General features: G+C 41.7%; 1 protein-coding gene across 2 annotated transcripts; it reads left to right on the top strand.

Moving 5' to 3' along the window:
- The first annotated feature begins 248 nt into the window (after positions 1-248).
- On the top strand, positions 249-22,069 carry WSB1 (WD repeat and SOCS box containing 1). 2 transcript variants are annotated; one of them, XM_069226661.1, is made up of 10 exons: positions 249-371; positions 974-1,092; positions 3,224-3,392; positions 4,677-4,945; positions 7,553-7,684; positions 8,310-8,410; positions 12,129-12,301; positions 14,674-14,787; positions 19,760-19,867; positions 20,987-22,069. In XM_069226661.1, exons 2-10 carry the CDS (start codon positions 1,053-1,055, stop codon positions 21,147-21,149), a joined length of 1,269 nt encoding a protein of 422 aa, XP_069082762.1. In that variant the 5' UTR covers positions 249-371; positions 974-1,052; the 3' UTR covers positions 21,150-22,069. The 2 variants fall into 2 exon arrangements, with proteins under 2 accessions (XP_069082762.1, XP_069082763.1); XM_069226662.1 differs by having other exon boundaries at positions 351-452.
- The last annotated feature ends 1,897 nt before the right edge of the window (positions 22,070-23,966 follow it).

The raw sequence follows: 23,966 nt of genomic DNA on the forward strand, positions 1-23,966 counted from the left end.
ATAAGAACCATTTATTTCTTGAATGTTGGGAAATGCAGGGTATTCTACTGAAGTCCTAAGCTTACATTAGATAAACACACCATACCGCTGAAACGACCGTTTCTGTTCCACTGTTTTAGCCTTTAGGGCCAAGCCCTTGACTCCTTTTTATTCCTATTGGTTACAGTGGAGTCACACCGACAGCCCCTCCCCCCCTCATTGTCGTACTGCAGCGTTCCAACGCGGTCACGTGGACGACCCCGCCCAAGGAGACTCTCTGTGGCGTAATCTCCTCCTCTGTGACGTGGACGGCGCCGCCCATTTTACTATAGTTTACCCTGCGTCGTAGAGCGTCGGGGCGTTAGTTTGCGGCAAGATCGTCAGCGGCGAAGGTTAGCAATTCGGGTTCTTAGATGTTCCTCGTAGAGTTTCCCGTGCCAACCCTTCCCGAACCGTGAAGGAACCCAGGCCTGGTTTGTCCGCTTCCTTGGTCACCCCAGCTTTTTATTAGTCTCTTAATAGCGGGCGACAGCCCCCGTCTGATTCGTCCTTAGGTCCCTAAAGGCAGTAACGCACCTTTTGAAGACCCCCGCCCTCGTTAGTAGACTGGTCTTGACGGCCTTTGGTTCACCACCCCCTATTGTGTGTAAGTTGCTTAGTCGGCCTCGCTCCATCCTCTCTGCCCACTCCTTTCTATTCATAAATTGCCCCGGTAAAGGCTTCTCCCCCCCTCCCCCGGGTGTCGTAGGCAACCACGCAAATCCATTTAGTACCGTCCCCCATCTCGTATCCCTCAATACAACTTCCCCTTTCACACGAGCAGAGAGCCCACACCGTTCTTGTGCCCTGTGATTCACCCTACTGCAGACAGCAGCCACACACAGGTCTGGGTGGTCTCTGTTACTGCCCCTGCCGCCCTATTGTCATTGGATCTGCTCCGTCTACGTGCCATGTACCCTCCCACAACTATCTGACGCTGTCTCTTCTCTCCCAGGCAGTGATCCGGTCTCTCCACTTGCTCCACCGAACAGTCTTCACTCCGATTTGGTTTCAGTTGTGTGGGCTCTAGTTAGATGGCCAGCTTTCCCGACACTCTCAACCAAGATGACATTGGTAAGTGCACATAAAATCACATGGTTTCTCATAGATGTGCATCGTTGTTCAATTGTGGCAGGGACACCTGAAATCAAATACGTGGCAGAATAATGTATCTAACCTATTTAAATGTCGCAGCCCCGTGTTTTATTGCGAGTGTCTGATTATAGATTACGAATGTGATGGATGGAAAATAAATTGTGTAATAACATTATTTTAAGTGGTGAGCGTATTCACGTGAGACTATTGTAAGCCATAACGTGTACCCCCAGTGAGGTCCTGAATTTAGGAGACGGTCATAATAGGTGGTGTTTCGGTCTGTCAAAGTCGTGCAACAAATGCCAGTTTATGGGTTAGTGTGAAACACCAAGTTAAAGTTGTTCACCTAAACAGCTCATTTCCAAATAAGCCCTTGATGCGTGAAATGTTTTGGTCTTGTCCGCTAAGCTGGTCTGCTGTGTTTAGGTCAGCATTTTAGTAACCTGGTGTCGTTTTGTGTGCGCCCCACGTGTTTTCTCTTTTCGCCCCGCCTGTCTAAAGACTAACTTATCGTCCTGTCGGCTTGCAGTATTTTAAGGGGGATAAAACTACTCGACTGTCGACTACTGTTGATTAGCGACCATTTATTTACTTAAGAAAACATGTTTTTGCAGACATTGCTTGTGGTTCCTTCTCAAATTATAACTAAAAATTAGTGCTCTTTATCTTGTCCCAATTGCAATGGTTTACGGACCAAGTGGCGCTCCATTTGCTCAGAATGGAAATGTTCAGGATAGTAATCGGTATGCTTTTTCAACCCGTTGTTGCTCGGTCTCAGATCCACAGGCACATATTTCATGTGTCTGCTCAGTGTGTGACATGGAGAGTAGAAAATCCGCTGCGCACTTCAGCCCAAAGTCGCTTATGCTTTACGGGTTGATTGCATTATTAAGATTCTTGGCTGCGCCTCGCACACTAGGAGCGTACCATTGGGATATTTCAGGACGGCTGCCATTGTGCGTGTCTAGTTTCTCATGTACGCCCCGTCGTTGGCGTAGTCTCCCGGACGCCGCCTCCCGATCTCTCCAGCCCATCACCCTCGCCCTCCCTTTTCTCCTCCTCCTCCCCCGCTGTAAGCATCCTTGTAGGGATTCTGGCCTTGGTTGGTCGACGCGGGAGGGCCTTGGCATCACTGTACTGTTCCAAACAGCTGATGACTTATTGTCCGGCGTTTTTAGTCATAAACTGAATGTACACACACATGCATCGTAAAGTCTCGGCTTGCGGAAATGAGCGAGCTTATGGCCAGTTTCACGTGGCACCGATACCATACGAGTTAAAACGACCAACTACTCTGCTCAAAAAACGTCCTTCTGCTTTACGTGAAACTGATATAAAAGTAACTTGGTGTTCAATGGAAGGTGGCCGTTTACGCTTCTTCATATGTTCTTACATAGTTGCGAATTCGGGTATTTGCTACAGATTACACAGGGCACAGTTTTCTGGAAATATTACTTAACACGGCGCATCTCTATAAATGTGTCTAGCATGATTTTGGATTCCAAAACGATGACCAATCCGTGTCATAACATTATGTCAGTTTTATTTAAACTCAAATGATCATTTTAACGCCGCATGGGGGTAACTAAGCGCTATATAAATAAATAGAATGTTTATGCTTGGGTTGACCTAATAGACTCGTTAATTGGCTCTGGTAATTCTTCATTTCAAGCTTTCTGGCTAATACGAACTTCCCAGTGTTACTGTGCCCACAAATACTGGACTGGTAGCTTTTAAGTTTACAAACGCTGGACCGTGTGAATATGCATCCATTAAAAGTGTGAGCAGGATGCGTATTGGGGACCCCATCCTCCCCTGCATCTCGAACTGAACAGATAAAACCGAAGTCCCTCATCCTCCCTTTGTTGTGACTGTGTTGCCTTTGTATATTCAATTAATTCTCATGCAAATGGTGTTTACAGTGCTGTTTATTTATATATATATATATATATATATATATATATATATATATATATATATATATATATATATATATAAAAATCAGGTCTTGGCATTTCGATTTTAATTGACTTTCGCTATTCGCGAATGATGCTATTTTCGTATCTCACGTAGTAAATTGTGCTGAATTAACATTTAGTTTCTATTTTAGTGAGAACACGCACCATAGGAGAGCTCATAAAACCAACGGCTCCTTTTGACCAAAAGTATGGGCGTGAAAACTGGACCGTTGCCTTTGCTCCGGATGGTTCGTATTTTGCGTGGTCACAAGGACATCGCACTGTGAAGTTGGTTCCTTGGTCCCAGTGCCATAATAACTTGTAAGATGTTTTTCATTCACACAGTAACTATTTGTTATAGCAATTGGTGTTTTAAAACGTGTAAAGCGATGGGGCCTTTTCGAAGGATGTCATTACGTTTCTTGAGTATGGCGATAGTCATTGACTGTTTTTGTGTTTAAACGAGAGGCACATCCGTGGTATTTTTATTCCTTTCTTTCTCGACTTTAGTATAAAATGGACACTTATACAAAGTTTGAACGACTTTCCTCAGGGTCGAATGTAGTCCAAAGCCTTGACATTAAGCAGGCTAGTTTGTATGGGGGTTCATAATCTCCCTCGTGTATTACACACAAGGTGGCCACCACGAATTACCAGTCGTTGGTTAAAAGGACATTTGTGGCGGAAGTTTGTTTCTCTCCACCGCCCTGTCACCTATTGACCCAAGCAAGTGGGGTGCGTGTTTTTTTTTTTTTTTTTCTTTTTTTTTCCCCTTTTTTTAGCTTTCTGGGGTTTTAACAAAACTACCTTTTTTAGATGGCCACTTATAAATGGTATTTGATGTGTTGGTGCATATCCAACTTATGTCTTACTGAGTGTACGTTTTTTAACTTCTCGAAGGTGGATAGATTGCATCATAATCTTTTACGGTGTATTGACTTGATGCCTTTCTAACAAGGGTGTGAGGGGCTAGTTTTTGATGTACTGCCTATTGCAGTTACCTTCCCCCCCCCCCCCCCCCCCCCAAAAAAAGCTTTTCATGACAGTTTTAATTTTAAGAGCAGTTCAAATGAAATGCCAAGGCAAATAGTCGCCTATTTAAAGTTAAAGAATTGTGACGGATTGGCGAACAACTTTCCATTTTAAGTAAAGTGCACCAAAATGATCCAGGGTTTCTGTAGTTTGGATAACTTTTTTTATATATATATTTTTATTTTTTTAAGCAAAATTACAACCGCATAGGTTCAAAAAGGCTTCCTTTTTCGTGTCTAGCTTGGCAAGGACTGTTTTGCAAGAACTGTTCTTTGCTTGAAGTCACCAGTTTAAGTCTGATAACATTGACTGTCTTTCTTCATGACGACCATTGGAGAAATCTTTTACAGGATAGGGCCTTTAGTGACGGAGTCTTTGGTTTGAGTTATTGGGTGTGGTGTCTAAAATGTTCATTTGTTTCCACATGGCTGTTTCTTATGTTCACTTCTACAGTAATGTTTGCTAATTAATTTAAATTGTATCTTCATTGGCCGGCTCAAAGCGACACATTTCCTACTTACTGCAGTTCAAACATTTTGTGCAGTCTTTACATTTGTCATCCCTGTTTTGCAGTGTCGTGGATGGCATCAAGAATTCTACCAGTTCTCTGATCCCCAGATTTTCCAGACAGAATAGCAACGGAGGCCAGAAGTCTCAACCATATGAACACACCATAGACTGTGGGGACATAGTGTGGAGTCTTGCCTTTGGCTCTTCTGTGCCTGAGAAACAGAGTCGATGCGTGAACATAGAATGGCACCGATTCAATTTTGGTCAGGATCAGCTTTTGCTTGCTACTGGCTTAAACAATGGGCGCATAAAAATATGGGATGTGTACACAGGTGAGCAACCTACTTTGTGCCCCCTCTCCCCCCTTTTTATGTATTAAAAATTGCTCTCTGAATCTTTGAAGATAATTGGTGGTATCTTAATATGAAAGTTAGTTTCACAAATGCCTTACCATCATATTTAACAGTGCTAGTAACCTAAGTTGAATGCGAGTTAAGTGGTTGTCATAATTTGGATTGTGCTCCTTTCTTGTTTGCAGGTGTTCGTGTTTATATTCAACATGGTGCTGAACTTTTTATTTTTATTTTTTTTAACCTATTCTGAACAGTAGTGGTAGTCTGAAATCTTGATGTACCCCATTCAAGAAGAATGTTTTTATTGTATCTGTCGTCAGTTCCTTTGAGAGAGCCTGAGCTTGGTGATTTGACTGGTAGGAGTTTTGCGGTGTTTTGTTAGTCTAGTCTAACAACAACAAGCTGAAGATCTCTTAAAACGTCACTTACTGACCGAGGCAATTCCTTTTAATCGGATTGCTGTATTCTGCCGTGTTTAAGTTAATTATTAGTTTGCGGGATATTATTTAGCTATTGTATGAATTCACTTTTGAGCACCGAAGCATAATGGGTGCCTTCTGTACCTCTTCAGTAGTTTGTTCAGGATTAGCATCTCACAGCCCTGCCCCTTAAGGAAAGACACTCGCCGTTGAATGAGAGGGAAAACACTGGTCTTGTATTGTGTTGTGCAGTGCGCACGCCTATCTGCAGTAAAGCTTAAATACTTTTTAAACGGGCGTACATATATTTTTTTTTAAATACCAAATATGCATTGGTACGCTCTGTGCCCCACCCCTCCCCTTTTATAAGGAGGATAAATGCACAACTCATGCAGTACAAGTGTGTATAATTCACGATATATCTGATTCTACGCATTTTGTGTATCAGCGTGTCTCCGGGTCAGTACTCCGCAACCCAGGCAGCGGAGCATACATTTCCCCCGCCCCCCCCCTTACTTTTTATGAGGATAACTTCTGACTAAGAGCTGGATGAGTGCCCACGCTTTTACAAGTCGTATGCAAACACCTAGTCGCACACGGTTTGCATTTTCGAGTGGTGGTAAGTTTACAGCGCCTTGTAATTTACACTTTAAATCCCACCGCAGGAGGCACACTTCGGCAGTTCAAAGCTGCTGGAAGTTTTCATTGGGGGGGGGGGGGGGGTGTATTTCTTGTACATAAAGGAACATGCACATTTTGGTATTTTTGTGTTTTGTATATGTGTTATACTCATTTTGATAAATCTCAAGATTGGTCCTATATATTGCACCCAGTTAATTCCGAGCCCCGGGTGTTTTACAGTTGGTGGAATCCATGTTTGGCTGCTGCCTTCTGTCCATAGTCGTGTAGCATTGGTATAACCCTGAACTTTGTCTAGGAACTTTAAAATGTAGTTCTCTAGCTGCAGAATCGTATGTGGAGTGTTTTTTTTTTTTTTTTTGTGACGATTTTGGTATTCTGACTTTCCCCACTAGTCGCTACATATATTTATAGAGCAGATCGACCCCCCCCCCCCCCCCCCCCTTTCTTTTTTGCCCGATTGTGTGTTGGTCACGGTTGAGTCCACAGGGCTTCTTACAGGGATGAACAGATTGTTTTATTGAGGTGCCTATACTGGAACCAAACGCAGCCGGATATTGATTTATGTTTTTATATTGTATGTCCAAGAACTTGAGTTTAAACTGTTCTCTGCATTTGCAGTTCAAGATACCTGGGTTTTATCGGGCTGTAGTGGTTAAACTGCAAATAGTACCAGTTAACCATTCAGGCTTTTTTGAATTTGTAGGCAAAGTAAGTGTATTACTTTTTCGAATGTTGAATGTCGGTTTAGATGACCTGGCTTCAAGATGGACCGTGTCGCCTTCATTTTTTGTGTACCTCAAAAGCGTTCTTTCCCAGATATTAAAATCAAGTCACTATAGTTTACATGGTTTTAAGAACGCTGCGGGATGGGCTACGCAGATGTGCTCTATAGGCACATCTCAGTGTGAGTGACATAATAGAGGCGGTTTGGGTGACGTTTCTGCCTTTCACTACCACACGGCTCCTTGCTTGACACAGCAGCTGTTACCAGGCAAATATGTGAACACTAGAAAGGGGCTTGGGCTACGCCCACGTGTTGGGAGTTAAGAATACATGTTTTGATTGGGCAGCAATTGTGTGCTTCCGCAAAAAGGGCTTTCCCTCCATGCTGCTGTGATCATTTTCAGCTGCATAAGCTTGAATTTTAAGGGACACATAGCAGCGCAGACTAAATGAGGGTAGTCGTTACCCAACATGGATTTTTATGTCTGGCTTAACAGTGCAACCGTAAAGTAACCTTTTAACTTAGACGAGTGTCATCCTACAGTTCATTGCTTCCACACAAATACCTATCAACTCCCATGGCAGTTATTTCTAATGTTTCACGTTGCCATACACTATTCCTTTAAAACCAAACCTATTGAAATTGCCAGTGCGTCTTTATTGAATATGATAGATCATTAAAGCTGCTTTTATTACTTTAGGCAAAAATGTCAAGTACAGTTTATCTAATCAAGATCCACCATTCAGAAAGAGTAACTATCTAAAAAAAACTAATTGATATAAATTGCATGTTTTCTCCTAGGAAAACTCCTCCTTAATCTGATGGATCACACTGAAGTTGTGAGAGATTTAACCTTTGCCCCAGATGGTAGCTTGATTTTAGTGTCTGCTTCAAGAGACAAAACTCTACGGGTTTGGGACCTAAAAGATGATGGTATGTTTCCAAAACGTGTGTTTCTGATTTCGCGGCAGAGATGTTTGCCAGTAAATAGATTATTTCTTCTTTCATTCAAGAATGCTGCATAACTTGGGCCCCTGTCACAATCCTAGCTGCACCGACAAAGTTAAAGCTATGGAGTTTTTTAAATTTGGGGGTGGGGGTTCTCATGATGATGAAACCAGTGTTTCTTAAATCATGTAGTATTTTCCATAGATCCCTGTGCAATACTAGGCTTTGATACAACTTTTTTTTTTTTGTACAATAAAAGCGTTCAAAATGTTTTTTGTTCTTTGGAAGACTTTTTTGCCCTGTCATATCTATACAGTGATTTGTTATGTATTTTAGTAGATTATTTCTGGCATTATGCAAATGTGATGCTATATTACCTGAAACAATTAGCTGTAGGTGTTATCGTAGAGCAGTCATCTAGCCTGGATGCCCAATGACATTCTTGCTGGTGTTACTACTAAGGGGTTATCCATTTGTTGCAGCATGGAAGGGTATATATTTTTTTAAAAATATATTTCTTTGATAATTTTCTATAATATTACTTTTGACCATACTACATTTATATGTATTTTTTCTTAAATAGGTGGGTTTTTTTTATATTATTTTGCAGGAAATATGATGAAAGTATTGAGAGGGCACCAGAACTGGGTCTATTGCTGTGCCTTTTCCCCGGATTCGTCCATTCTGTGTTCAGTTGGAGCTGGCAAAGCCGTAGGTGTTGTTGTGCTTTGTGATCTTAAAGTGTGAAATCTTTGCAATCTCAGTACAAAATGTGTGCTCAGTGTCATGAATACTAGCTTGCCAACTGCATGATAGAAATAACTAAATGTTGAGTTATGTTTTGCTGGGGTTCTATGTGGTTGCTGTGTGTTAAGAATTAAGCACACTTTAATCCATTAAATCTTCTTTGGATGTTTAAGTGAGGTCAAAGGTTCTTGTGCCTTAAGCACTGTTATAGGAGTCTTTGAATACCCATCGTCAAGTGTGAAATTAAAAACAACAAAAAAAAAACCTATTTAATGCTTCTAGTCGGTTCAACCCCTTTACTTGTCGAAATATGCATTGTGGCCTGTTCTTATGTAGGAACATTGTGTGTAGTTTTCTGCAGCATTTCCAGAACTGTCTTCGTACCATTAAAGGTACCTTGAAGTCCCTGGTACTGGCAAATGTGCCTGTAAATAAATACAAATCGTTTATTTGGTGTTTGGTCTGTATCCAGACCTGATCATGCTTATTTAACTTGGCCAGTAATCCAAATCGATCATAGGTATTCAGACAATCGATTTATAATTTGGGAAAACAGCAGCAGTACCCAATATTTTCGTAATGTACGTACTTATTGGCTGTTACTACCATTTCATGTTGATGACCCATTTTTTTTATTTTTTATATCGTAACCTTTTTAAGTTATTGCAATTAAAATTGGGCTAAGTTAAATCTGGTAACCCAGCCTCTTGATTAGTGTTTAATTTATGTGCTTTGTGTGTGGGGGAATCATATCTTCGCACCACTGGAATCTGAGTTTGATCATTGCCAGTTTTAAACTGGGCTGTGATATTAAACATTACATGGGCTCACAATTCATCCATTTACATGCCGGTGTATGTTTTTACTCTATTCTAGACGGAGCATTTGGAATAGTCATTACATCCAGCTCTTACTGTCAACCATTGGGTTCTCTTGTACTTGTGGCATGGAAATGTATTTCTAAAGCAAGTACCTTGCATGCACATTCCTTTGCAGCAAAATATCTAGCTCGAGATCGGGTGGCAGAGGTCTAACTCGAGGCTTCAGAGCCTTCATTTATCTAACAGTTGTGCTGGAGGTGAACTTGGTTTAACTGGCGGTGTGTGCACCACACAAGTAGGACGTGGTGTAAGGATGGGCCAATGAAATGTCTGTACCAGTTCTAGACATGACATAAGCTTTACTCCCGTCATGCTCTTTGTGGTTTCAAAAACCATGCAGTGTATCAGGAGTTTCCCTGCTTCCTCTGACCTCGCCACAACAGGTGTAGCTGACTTTTTGTTCTATGAATCTTTGTCCTAGAACATTTTCACTTTGACTACATGTTCATCAGTGATCTCTCCCTAGTCCATTTTCTGTGGTATGTCTCCAGCCTGCATGTTATACTAGGGTATCATTCACAGGGTGTGCAGAAACCACCACATCATCTCCGGTCGACGCATGGCGTTGGCATAATTGAAAACCTATTTCAGAAGAGGTTAAACATGATTTATCCTTAACTGAGCATCCATCTGAAACTCGTGGTAAATCTTCAACCAAATTTGTGAACTTTCGTCCTTCCAGCCCTTGATTCCAACACTCATCCTTTATGTTCTTGTCACTGACTACTTAATCTTAAAGTGACGGTCCCTTTCGGTTTTCTGGGGAAGTAAAGTTCAAGTAACTGGTCACCTGATTGAACTAGTCTGATAGTGCACAGTGAAGTGGCCTTCACAGTGTACATGCAACTGTGTCTCGCGCAGTTAGTGTTGGTGGCCAAGTTGCTTTTCTGTTTCGTCACCTGCGATGTCTAATTTCATTCATCCAAATGTGCAGGTAGGGCTTTATTTTCCATTTCACTATAGCAGAGGGCTTAAGTAACACTTGTTTCCGTGAATAGGCTGGCTTTTTCTAAATGTTTAGATTAAAACACAACAATTTAAGGGCAACATCAGCCGGATTGACCAGTTTCCATATTTTTAACATATGTGAACCTGGATCGCTGCATTGCTAACGGTACGTACCGAAGGGATGAGCATGCATGTTATTGTCGTCAATATGTTCGCGTGAAATATTCACATTCCTGCCACCTCATGACATCAGTTCTCAGTGGTTGAAAATGTAGAGCTCAGGACCATAGTAACACAGTCCGCTTCAGACTTCTGCTTTGTTTGGAGGTTCTGCTGCTTTGCCTATTGACTGGCCTTGACAAACGCAGAATAACTGAATGACAGGCAGATAATTTGGTCCAATTTCTATACTTTATGTATAATCGTAGCCTATTTTTAATAACTATGAATTGGGTGGGATTAACTAATTTGGTGTAATGGATATCTTCCATTCATTGTTTTTAAGTCTTACTGGGACGAAATGTCAGTTTAGAAAACTTTGAATACCATATTTGTTTATAAACTGTTAGTTAAAAAGTAGACTTAAACGAGTAGGCGAAATACATTTAAATGAGCAGATTAGGATGTATGCATCACATTTCAGGCTGTGTGTTTTCCATAAGCTTCTTGCTTTCCCTGTCCCAGGTGATGGCAGCAAAATGGGTGTGATTGAGGTTAAGCTGGCACCGTGCACTGGCGCACAGTGGTGTTAGCCGGGCAGAAAGAGTGACATCTCTGGCTACCAGGCTGGGGACGAGCTTTGCCATAGGACGAAGTAACCTTGCATTCGGCGGCAAGGTGTACTGTACGTACGCAGGTGCTGGTTGATGTCCACTTTCTGCTTTTATTTATTTTTTTATGAAGTTGTCTCTAATTTATGTATATTGATTTATGTGCATCTCACTACGGGGTTAGACTTTAACTATTAATGAAAACGTTTAAATGGGTATTTAATAAGGGTATGTAAGGGCCTAATTTAGTTTTGCTGTCGCGTCTCGTGTGTTGCAAATACACCAAGCTGGTTCACTTTATTTTTTCAATTGGAACTTGGCTTGTTATGTAGCTTTCCAAATTCGACTGGAACCTAAATAAAATTGTCTACAGTGACTAAAGAGTAGTCCGCCCCTTTCCGTTTTCTGATTTATCTTAAAATCAAAATTCTGCACGGGGTTCCAGTCTATTTAAAAAAAAAAAAAAAACCAAATTGCCCATTCTGGTAGTTACTTTCAAATTGATGCGTTTTCTTGATAAAATAACACTATGAATAAGTATTTGCATATGTACTTTGTTTGCCGAAGGTATTTACTTTTGGCTGTGAAAATTCTCTTCTCTTGCAGTATCTGTTTTTCTTCCTAGAATCACGGTGACCAGGCCTATTGTAAACACGTGAACTTAATCTCTCAGGAGATACAACTGGAGTAATAATGTTACCTTTATTTTATGTTTTATACTTTTTTTTTATTATTTTTTTATTGATAGATCACGAGTTATTAAATAGCAATTTATTTATATGGATATGTAAAAGACTTGTCAATACTGCAGTGCTTTTTATTTTCATTGTTAAATCGTTATGGCCTTAATTTTTTTTAAATTTTACTTTTTAATTGTATAGCTTGTGACATTAACCTCTAAATGCATGCTTTTGCTTGGAACTAGTAGACTTAATATAATTGGATATGACACTGAGCATATTCCTTAATTAAAGTTAATTGAAACATTTTTCAAATGGCACTTGCTATCTTCTAGTAGTAACAGTTTGTTTTTTCTTCAGAAATCACTGGTGATGCTTTAACATGAACCATTTTACATTGCAGGTTTTTCTTTGGGATATGGACAAATACACTATGATCCGTAAGTTAGAAGGCCACCATAATGATGTTGTATCCTGCGAGTTCTCCCCGGATGGAGCTTTGTTAGCTACTGCATCTTATGACACTCGAGTCTATGTCTGGGATCCACATACTGGCTGCGTTCTCTTAGAATTTGGGTAAGCAAGCCTCTAAGAATTTGAAACCATTCACTTCTTAGAATAAATGTTACTGTACGGATGTGGAATTACTATAGTTCATGCCCAGAACCTATTGCTTGGTGTCAAGGACAGCAAGTTTTCATGCCCATTTTGTCCTTGGGACAAGTAGTAGGCCCAATCCCCCTGCATTAGAAACCCTTTAGCTGCCAGTGTAGAGTATGGAGCAGGGAAGGGTATTGTATGCGGTTGAGGTAATGTGTCCATAAGTTAATACTGTTCAAAATTGTATTTATGGTTCATTAATGCAAAGTCTTAATGGGGTGAGCGTTATAAATGTTGTAAGCTTGGTCTGCACTACTGGCATGCTCCAATGAAACAAAATGTGTACACACGTTTGGAAAGATTTATCCTCCTAGTGTAAAAAAAAATTATGCTCCCAGAATGCTCTCTAACTAGTTGCACATATTTGCAGAAGCTTGTAAACAAGAATGATTATTCTTTACTTTCAAAATAAAATGTTCACAAAAAATGCATCTAGGAAAACGTTTTGTAAAATTAGTATGACATTTTAGGTACCATTTCTTTCTTTGCAGCATCATTTAGTAAAATGTGTTGATGCATGGCATTAAATCACAAATATTCGTAATGGAAAATCTGTTTCAACAAGATTATGGGCAACATGTACATAAGCAAAGGCAACATGTCCTATTAGTGGTCAGTCTTATGGCCAGGGCCACCGGAATTATTTAAGTGTGCGGTTGCAGCATTTATCACATAGTTATAGATTTACTGCCTTTACCACATAATCATCTGCTGCATAATCCAGATATTTTAAGTTTTCAGCTCAGACCGTACAAAAGCTACTAGAAATGTAAAGACCTGCTCTGCCACTCAGTGTAAGGCTCTTTGCAAAGCTGGATTGGTCACCTTTCTATTGCTTATTGCTGTATTTGGGTGTTAAACGGGTACTAATGAGGTGCAGCCAATGCCCATAATGTTACCAAGTTAAAAAAAAAAAAATGAAATCGTGAAGGAAGGACAGGTCTATGTATGAAGCAGCCTGTCCCATGGATAAGTAGAAATATTATTAAATTGCACACCCCTGTACCATGACAGTTTTTTTTTTTTAATCAGTTTTGCTGATCTTGTTTTGCTTTTAAGATGAATTGGCCATCGCGTTTTTTTTATATATTTTTTTTTTAATTCAAATTACATGAACAATCTTTATTTCCATATATTTGCGTGGTTTCTTTTCTCATTGCTAGACCATCTGCTTAAAGCCTGCTGTTAAGGTTTCTCTTGCAGTGTCAGCCCTTTAAGGGCTTTTGAGCCACAACTTTGTCCTTGGTGTCTGTCCTGTGTTTATTCTACAAACTGGGCCTTGTACAACCTTCTGTACTTGACTTGTTGTAGGGAGGGTTAGCAATCCAATGTTTCTCAGGGAGGATGGCGGTGGGGTGGGCTCTGAACTCCACAAACAACCATCACATACAGAAATTCACTCCTTGTCCAGGCCAGTGATTGTCTTACGAAAAAATATAACACTGATGTGGTTCAGTACAGAGCGGAGTGTGCCCAAATGCAGGTTCCCTCCAGGCACCCCACCACCTCTAGTGTTAGCTTCACCGTTCCTGTGATGCCCAGTCCAAGCTTGATATTTCAAGGTGATTCCAGGGTGTATACAACAGCACTGCTACGTGTTCACTAGCTTTCGCCATGCGACTTCAAGATGTAGGTCAGGTCCTGTGGTTTTGAGTTATGATAGGAAATCATATATACATGTATAGCAAGTTGGTCTTGTTAGTTCTTTCAGGCCCTATGTAAACTGCTCACAGGGGACACTGCTTTGTGCCAATGGCACAGTATCTGGATTGGAGGGGGAGATGTTCTGCTGACTAGTAGCCTGCTTTGTTTGGGTGTTCCACATGCTGGGAACATGACTGAGCTTTCCCCCTCTGAGCAGGTACAGATAGTGCCATGTCCTAAAAGGGCTCAACCGATGGGCGCCTCAAGATCTTTAAACAGGTTTTCGGCTTTGGCTTCACCATAGACTGTACACACTAGAGTAGTGTGCTAGTGGGGCCAAGAAGTCACTCGGTTTCACCTGTAGTCGGGCCATCAGGGCAGGTGTACATGCACATACAGCATGCAGTAGACTTTCTGCTCCCAGACGTGTTTATTACCCAGTTGAGGTATAAACATAAAAAAAAAAACACGAGCTAACAAGGTTTACCAATAAATTCACATAGATGTCCATCTTCCTTATGGAGGCATTCGTTGTATGTTTTACAGAAAATGTTACCCCACAAATGCCTTACGTGGGGGACCCATGTGTTGAATGTGTTACCAACCACGGTTTTTATATATATATTTTTTTTTCTTCTGTCCAGGCATCTGTTTCCTCCTCCTTCACCTATATTTGCAGGAGGAGCTAATGGGCACTGGGTGAAATCGGTTTCCTTTTGTCATGATGGAACTCATATTGCCAGCCTTGCTGATGACCAGTAAGTCTACCTTTTCCTATGTAATTGCTGCAGAGCATTATTTATTTTAATTGTGCTTCGAGGTTTGAGAATGTTGCCATTTTATATGGGTTACTGAAATTAACATACCCTTTCATGCCTGCTATTACTTGTACTAGAGCTTGTGACTAGTCTTTAGTCAACGATGATTAACGCCAGAAGTCTGTGGTTCGGCAACACCCAATTCGGTTTGAAGGTGCCACGTTTCACACTGTACAGTATACATTCCTCGTGTGTGTTCTCATATTTTCCCCCATAAAGATTTTTCCCCAGTCTCCATGTCCATCTAACATTGTCACCCCTGCAACTTAACTGTGCAAGGCGTCTTTCTGGCCTGGGTCATTTTAGGTCGAAAGAGAATGAAGTTCTTTTGCGCAGTCATATCATGCCATCTTCTTAAATTTATTTGAGCTGTGGAGTTCTGGGTTTTATGTATGCTGTCCAGTGAGTTTGTTAACTTAACTGATGTGATTATTGCTTTACCTAGAATCTACTAGTAGTGTGTGTATAGATATAGGTTTGTGTGTATGTATGGGCATGTGTAGCTGCAGATACACATGCTTTGCACATCCCGCCATCTAGTGTTGGGCTCGAGATCGAGGGACTCCTCCCCTTTCGGCTCCATTGCGCATGGGCGTCGACTCCATCTTAGTTTTTTTTTTTTTTTCCCCGCCATCGGTGCAGACTTGTTCCTTTTCGCTCCGTGTTTCGGTTTGGAAAGATAGTTAGAATCTCAGAAAATTAGACGGTATTGTTTGCGTGCAGTATCTGGTTAGTTACAACAGATCGACACCGACTTTTGAAGAGTTCCGGTGGTCCTTCGGGGTTTTTTCGTTCCCCCCCCCCACACACACACACACAACAAGTATCCTTATACAGATCAGCACCTGGTCCGTAACCTGTGTTTGTCTCTAGAACACAGACGATACTTGTGAATCCTGTCGAGCGTTTCGGTCGAGGAAGACATTAAGAGACCGAAGAGCAAGAAGACTGCAAATGGCGTCGGCGCCGACAGGACAAAGACACTTGGAGGAGGAAGAAGAAACCTTCTCCATCCACGAATTGGACTCTGAGGGGCTCGATCCCAAAGAGACACCTAAAACTGTGAGTAAGACGTCGACACACAACTCACGAAGACCACAAAAGCCCAGGGGACGCCACCGCCAGCAGGCCATGGCTTAACCCGAAAAATAGGTGACCGACCATCGGCACCGAAAAAGGGCACGCATGTGTCGAAGTCATCCGACTCCGGTCGAGATACCGGCACACAGCAAACTCGAACCCGAGATAGCGGGTCAGAGCAAGTTCGACACAGAGGGCGGCACCGAGAGACCAGGACACCGAAAATAAAGGTGTTGTCTGAGCCGAAAAAGGCTACCGGAAAGGTTTCCATTCCGAAACATCCAGCCTCGGAACCAAAATCAGGTTCCTACACAGAGGAACAGGGACTGTCCTCCCAAATGCAAAAACATAAGTTTGGACAAGAACTACAGTCAATGGAGCCAGACTCCAATCTGAAGACTCCAGATCCAAAAGGACACGGGGAAGATAAGTACTCTTCCCCCAATTAGGATGAAAAGAAGACTTGCCTTTCAAGAAAAGGACAAGCAGCCACAGGCAAAAGTGGCAAGACAAACAACACCGCCACCATCCCCACCACCATCAACGCACCCATCACCGGTAGCCACTCCACCACTGATGCAATCCCCAACTCGTACTGGAATGAGTCAGGATTATCCCGACGCATGGGATCTTTATGATGCGCCGGTGTCAGATAACCGCCCAGACTGTTACCCAGCGAGGCCGTTGCCACCTGAGGACAGTACAGCCTATACACAGGTGGTGTCAAGAGCAGCTGCATTTCAGAACGTCACCTTGCATGCAGAACCCATTGAGGATGACTTTTTGTTTAATACACTATCCTCCCTCATAGCCAATACCAAAGCTTACCTATGCTACCAGGAATGCTAAAACACTCCAAACAGGTGTTTCAGGAGCCTGTGAAGGGCAGGGCCATAACTCCAAGAGTGGAAAAGTACAAGCCACCGCCAACAGACCCTGTATATATCACGCAGCAATTAACACCAGACTCGGTGGTAGTAGGGGCAGCTCGCAAGAGAGCAAACTCTCACACGTCAGATGCACCACCCCCAGACAAGGAGAGTCACAAGTTCGATGCTGCGGGGGAAAAGGGTTGCAGCACAAACTGCCAACCAATGGCGTATTGCCAGCTCCCAGGCACTGCTGGCAAGATATGATAGGGCTCATAGGGACGAAATGCAACATTTCATTGAACACTTACCCAAGGAGTTCCAAAAAAGGGCACAACAAGTGGTGGAGGAAGGACAAAGTATCTCAATCAGATATGGTCAGCAATGGATGCAGCAGATACAGCTGCTAGGACAGTAAATACAGCAGTAACCATAAGGAGACATGCATGGTTGCGTACGTCAGGATTCAAGCCGGAAATACAACAAGCCGTGCTGAATATGCCTTTTAACGGACAGCAGTTGTTTGGGCCGGAGGTGGACACTGCTATCAACTTAAAAAAGACACTGATACGGCCAAAGCCATGGGCACACTACTCCCCACAGAGCAGAGGCACATTTCGCAAAACACAGTTTAGAGGGGGGTTTCGAGGACAAACTACAGAACCCACAACCTCACAAACAAGGCCCACTTATCAGAGCCAATATCAGCGGGGAAGTTTTCGGGGACAATATAGAGGGGGACAATTCCAAAAGAGTAGAGGGATGTTCCAAAGTCCCAAAACTTCTCAAAACAAGCAGTGACTTCCACGTCACATATCCCTAACACCTGTGCGGGGGGGGGGGAGACTAACCAAGTTTTACAAACATTGGAAGGAAATAACAGACACTTGGGTCCTAGCAATTATCCAGCATGGTTATTGCATAGAATTTCGCAAATTCCCTCCAAACGTCCCACCGAAAACACACAATGTCAAAACAACACATGGATTTTCTAGGACTAGAGGTCCAAGCGTTGCTACAAAAAGGAGCAATAGAATTAGTAACAATTCAACAGAAAGGAACAGGAGTTTACTCTCTGTACTTTCTCATACCCAAAAAGGACAAGACTCTAAGACCTATATTTGATCTCAGAACATTAAATTCCTACATCAAATCAGATCACTTTCACATGGTGACATTACAGGACGCAATCCCACTGCTCAAACAACAAGACTACATGACAACACTAGACCTAAAGGATGCATATTTCCATATACTGATACATCCTTCACACAAAGTATTTAAGGTTTGTATTCCAAGGGGTGTACATAACCAATTCACGGTGTTGCCATTCGGAATAACAACTGCGCCAAGAGTTTTTACAAAATGCCTGGCACTAGTAGTTGCACATATCAGAAGGCAGCAAATGCATGTGTTCCCGTACCTAGACGATTGGTTAATCAAAATCAACACGCTAGAACGGTGTTCACAACACACAAAGTACGTCATAGAAACCCTACACAAACTAGGTTTCTCAATCAACTACGCAAAGTCACACCTTCAACCATGTCAAACACAGCAATACTTAGGGGCGACAATCAACACAGCAAAAGGAATTGCCACCCCAAGTCCACAAAGGGTACTGGCATTTCACAATGTAATACAGGCCATGTATTTAAGACAACAAATACAGGTCAGAATGGTGATGAAACTACTAGGCATGAGATGTCTTCATGCATAGCCATTGTCCCGAACGCAAGGTTGCACATGCGGCCCTTACAACATTGCCTAGCATCACAATGGTCACAAGCACAGGGTCATCTTCTAGATCTAGTGTTGATAGACCGCCAAACATACACCTCGCTTCAATGGTGGAACAATATAAATTTAAACCAAGGGCGGCCTTTCCAAGGCCCAGTGCCTCAATATGTAATAACAGATGCCTCCATGATAGGGTGGGGAGCAAACCTCAATCAACACAGCCTCCAGGGACAATGGGACACTCAGCAAAAACAGTTTCGAAAAACAACTGTTCGTTGCTTTCTAAAAACCTCATACAGGTATCCAATATCCAAACAAGGCATTGCCAGATGGATAGTTAAATGTATTCAAACCTGTTATCTCAAAGCAAAAAGAGAACTGCCTATAACACCAAAGGCACACAACTAGAAAGAAAGGTGCAACCATGGCCTTTCTAGGAAACCTTCCAATGACTGAAATATATAAGGCAGCCACATGGTCTACACCTCATACATTTACTAAGCATTACTGCGTGGATGTGTTAACACAACAAGCCACAGTAGGACAAGCCGTACTACGAACTTTATTTCAAACAACTTTAACTCCTACACGCTAAGCCACAGCTTTTGGGGAGATAACTGCTTACTAGTCTATGCAAAGCATGTGTATCTGCAGCTACACATGCCATCGAACGGAAAATGTCACTTACCCAGTGTACATCTGTTCGTGGCATGAGACGCTGCAGATTCACATGCGCCCGCCCGCCTCCCCGGCAGCCTATAGCTGTTTGAAATTGAACATTTGTAAAATTTGTAAATATATCGCTTTAAACCACATTATGTACATACATATTTGCTCCATTGCATGGGCACTATTACTATAATACACAACTCCTACCTCACCCTCTGCGGGGAAAACAATCTAAGATGGAGCCGAAAGGGGAGGAGTCCCTCGATCTCGTGACTAAAAGACTTCTTCGAAGAAAAACAACTTGTAACACTCCGAGCCCAAAACTAGATGGCGGGGATGTGCCAAGCATGTGAATCTGCAGCGTCTCATGCCACGAACAGATGTACACTGGGTAAGTGACATTTTCCATATGTGTATATGTATATTCTCAAATTTCATTTTGTCAAGTGAATGGCTTTGCTTTCTGAAACAAAATCAACCATGGAAACATTTGCTGGTGCGTCTGTACCGCTCTACAAAACATCAATTAACAAACCTTGCTCTCTTTCATTTAGGATATTAAGATTCTGGAGAATTGACGAGGCTCACCCTGTAGAAGTTGCACCTGTGAGCAAGGGACTCTGCTGTGCCTTTTCTACTGATGGCAGTGTTTTAGCTGCTGGGTATGTTGTGTGTGGGTTTTTTTTTGTTTTTTTATTTTTTTTTTTATTTTTTTTTTTTTTTTTTTTTTTTTTATTTATATTAAAAGGGTAATTTTGCTGCAGTTCTATATGTATGTTTTATGGTATCCATCTTTTGCGGCTTAGATTTTTCAGTATCCAGGTTATTTCTGGTACTGACTGAGATAGTTATTCAACTTCTGGTACGACTTACTACATAATTGAATCGTTCCCCTTGGGACTCGATGGCATACGTCGCTGTATTCATGGTACATATCTGGCTCAGACTTTCAGCTAGTAACAATTTGAGCTAAGACACAGCACCTACACGAAGGCATGTTAAGTGTATCGTACACGGTTGACTTTTTTTTTTTTTTTTTTTTTTTTTTTTTTTTAGTCACCCTGAATCTTCATGTTAAGCAAAGATCTGGCTATTGTGGCTGCCTCCTTTTAGTTTTAAAAACGCCGGACTACTGCTTTGTCTAGTCGTCTGACAGGCTGTTGTGGTACAACAAAATGTTATGACTTAATTGTGATGAGGCTGGTATGAATCATGATTTGAAGTTCTGTGCAGTGCTGCACTTTGCAGACCCATTATCTGGGACACACTTCATTTTCGAGTTGTGTAGCCTAGTTAGTATTACTGATGTGCCCTGCTACTGGTCAGCGTGACTGTTTAACAGGGTGCTTTGCACCATATCAGTCTCTGACATGGCGTCAGTTGTATCTCCATAGCACGCTTTGTTGCTGGTTTACTCCTCGAGCTACCATATTGGCTTGAGGACTCATGATTCTATTTTGAACAAGAGCTTCAGATTCTTGGCTGTCTGCGTGCAAGAGGATATGATTTTAGTTGTCTGTGCCTGGTATGGGAGAGGCGTGTGCCAGTGGGACTAACTACTTCCTGCTACTATAATCCTAAACAAAGGAACCAAACTGTTTCCAGACAAATATTGTATCCTGCTTGATTGGAGCTCCGAGAAGGTGGCAGACAGCTTATTTTGTCTTGTGGAGGTGCGGGGTTGGGAGCCTATATTCTATGTTGTTGCGTTTGAATCACTTGGCCTTGGATAACAGTTTGCGAATTAACTTTGGCTTATAACTTTTTATATTTGTTTGCAGAACTCAAGATGGAAATGTTTACTTTTGGGCAACTCCAAAATATGTTTCCAACCTTCAGCACTTGTGTCGCATGGCGATAAGAAGAGTGATGACAACCAGTCAAGTAAAGAAACTCACTCTCCCTCCCAAAATGATGGAGTTTCTTTCTTACCAGACAATGTAGTTTTGCCCGTTACCTCCTAAGGCCGGTAAACCTGTAGGCTTCAAGCTGAAAAATGTTATTCATTCTTTATAAAGAATTTAGATATTTAAATATACAGTATTTAAAGTCGTCAGCGTCTGACCGGAAGGAGCTTTAAACCGTATTTATGAGAATACAACATTAGTTTCTCAGATCAATGGATGCTGTTGGTTGTTATTTGTAAAACTGTGAAACCATGTACATATATGTATGCTGCTATGAGTATTTGTTTGTTTTTATTTTGCTTCACTAGCTTGTGTAGTATTTCAGTGCACGTTTCCCTTTAGCACTCGATTGTTTCCCCCTTACAAAATACGTTTTATTAGGCACATGATTAATTTCAATCCCATAAGGGTTGATGCAAAATTTAAGGTTTATAGAATACTCAGCACACGTGCAGATCACAGGGACCTGGATGTAACTAGTCAGTAGAATGTTTGAATGTTCTCTTGGTTTAGGAAAGTAAACGTGTACTTTAAAGGATGGTGCTTGTGCAGTCAGTTGGTCCTAGACACAGGGTGTGGGTGGTGGCTGAATGCTTTGGTTGGTTGATGCTAGAAGCCTATCATTCTATTTAGGGTAGAAAGATCAGGGGTGGGGGGGAGGGGATTGATGGCATTGCAGATTGATAAATGTGCAATCCTGTTATACAGCTCACTTAATGTTATATTGCATTGTACATATTTTCTTTGTTACTATGTACATAAATATTTATATTTCGTTGATATATTCTACAGATCATACATACATCAGGGGGTAATGGTTACCTGCCAAAGATAAGCAAAGTGTTGCCTCTGCAATTGATCTACCTTTGTAGATATGAATGTATGCAAAGCATTAAATGCCTGATCTTATTTTTAGACTTTTTTTTCTAAGAAAAATAAAATTGTTTTGGAGCAAAATGCTTTCTTCGCCCTTTGTGTTAATCATGTCTGCTCACCAGCTGTAATGCACAAATCTGAGTTGTTGCCCAATGTCGTTTTGACTGTGCCCAGGTTAAAATTTTATATTAGATTTTTTTTATTTATTTGCGGGTTCAGTTTTTTCGGTGGGGAAAAACTGCGTCCGTCTACATTTGTGTTTACAGATGTGTTTGGGGACAGTATTGTGGTTACTTATACCTTGCTGCCCGTATTTGCGTTTATCTGCATATGTGAGAGTTATACTTACCCCCCCTCTTTTCAAATGAAGTGTGTACTGCCACATCGGATTTGAGGGTCTAATTTAGTGCCTCCATAATGACGTACTGTACGAATAGGATCAAAACTAATTTTGTTACACACTGCAAAGATACAGCATTGCAGTTCTTGTAGAACAATATGCTCGTGGGTGCAGTCAAATAAAAGCTGGTCACTCATTTGGTGATCTGCCTCAAATGGTTATGCAAGGAGCATTCTGGGAAACACCTTTCCCTCTTCAAATCGTTGGCAGATAACAGCTCACCCAAAGGCATGATCTGTTGTGCCACCAATGTGCTGCGGGCCCTGATTTACATCTTGCTTCTGCTCAGGCCTAGCACTAAATACACTATCTCTCTTGTTCATAGAGCTGGCACAATTTGGGGGGGAATCGAGATACATTTTTGTCTCCAAAAATGGGAGACCACATTGTGTGTGTGTGTGTGTGTGACATGATGGGGATAATGGTAAAGTGGGATTCATTAAAGGAAAAGTTTGACACAAGTGTCTCTAGCTACATTACCCTTGTTTTCTTACTTTTTTTTCTACACAACTACACAAAGTCACACCTTCTGCCGTGTCAAACACAGCAATACTTAAGAGCGACAATCAACACAGCAAAAGGGATTGCCACGCCAAGTCCACAAAGAGTTCACACATTTCACAATGTAATACAGACCATGTATCCAAAAGATACAAGTCAAACTAGTGAAACTACTAGGCATGATGTCTTCATGCATAGCCATTGTCCCAAACGCAAGGTTGCACATGCGGCCCTTACAACAGTGCCTAGCATCACAATGGTCACAATCAGTGTCCGCTTCTAGATCTGGTGTTGATAGACCGCCAAACATACATCTCGCTTCAATGGTGGAACAGTATAAATTTAAACCAAGGACGGCCTTTCCAGGACCCAGTGCCACAATGCGTAATAACAGATGCTTCCATGATAGGGTGGGGAGCACACCTCAATCAACACCGCATCCAAGGACAATGGGACATACAGCAAAGACCGTTTCACATAAATCACTTAGAACTGTTAGCGGTATTTCTAGCGCTCAAAGCATTTCAACCCATAATAAGCCACAAACACATTCTTGTCAAAACAGACAACATGACAACAACGTATTACCTAAACAAACGGGGAGGGACACACTCCACACAGTTGTCTCCTTACACAGAAAATATGGCATTGGGCGATTCACAACCACATTCGCCTAATAGCACAATTTATTCCAGGAATTCAGAACCAGTTAGCAGACAATCTCTCTCGGGATCACCAACAGATCCACGAATGGGAGATTCACCCCCAAATACTAAACACTTACTTCCAAATTTGGGGAACACCACAAATAGATCTATTTGCAACAAAGGAAAACTCAAAATGCCAAAACTTCGCATCCAGGTACCCACAAGATCAGTCTCAGGGCAATTTGTTATGGATGAGCTGGTCAGGGATATTTGCTTACGCTTTCCCCCTCTCCTTCCATATCTAGTAAACAAATTGAGTCAAAACAAACTTAAACTCATACTAATAGCACCGACATGGGCAAGACAACCTTGGCACACAACACTACTAGACCTCTCAGTAGTACCTCATGTCAAACTACCAAACAGACCA

This window comes from Pleurodeles waltl, chromosome 3_2, assembly GCF_031143425.1.
Source record: "Pleurodeles waltl isolate 20211129_DDA chromosome 3_2, aPleWal1.hap1.20221129, whole genome shotgun sequence".
Taxonomy (NCBI): Eukaryota; Metazoa; Chordata; class Amphibia; order Caudata; family Salamandridae; genus Pleurodeles; species Pleurodeles waltl.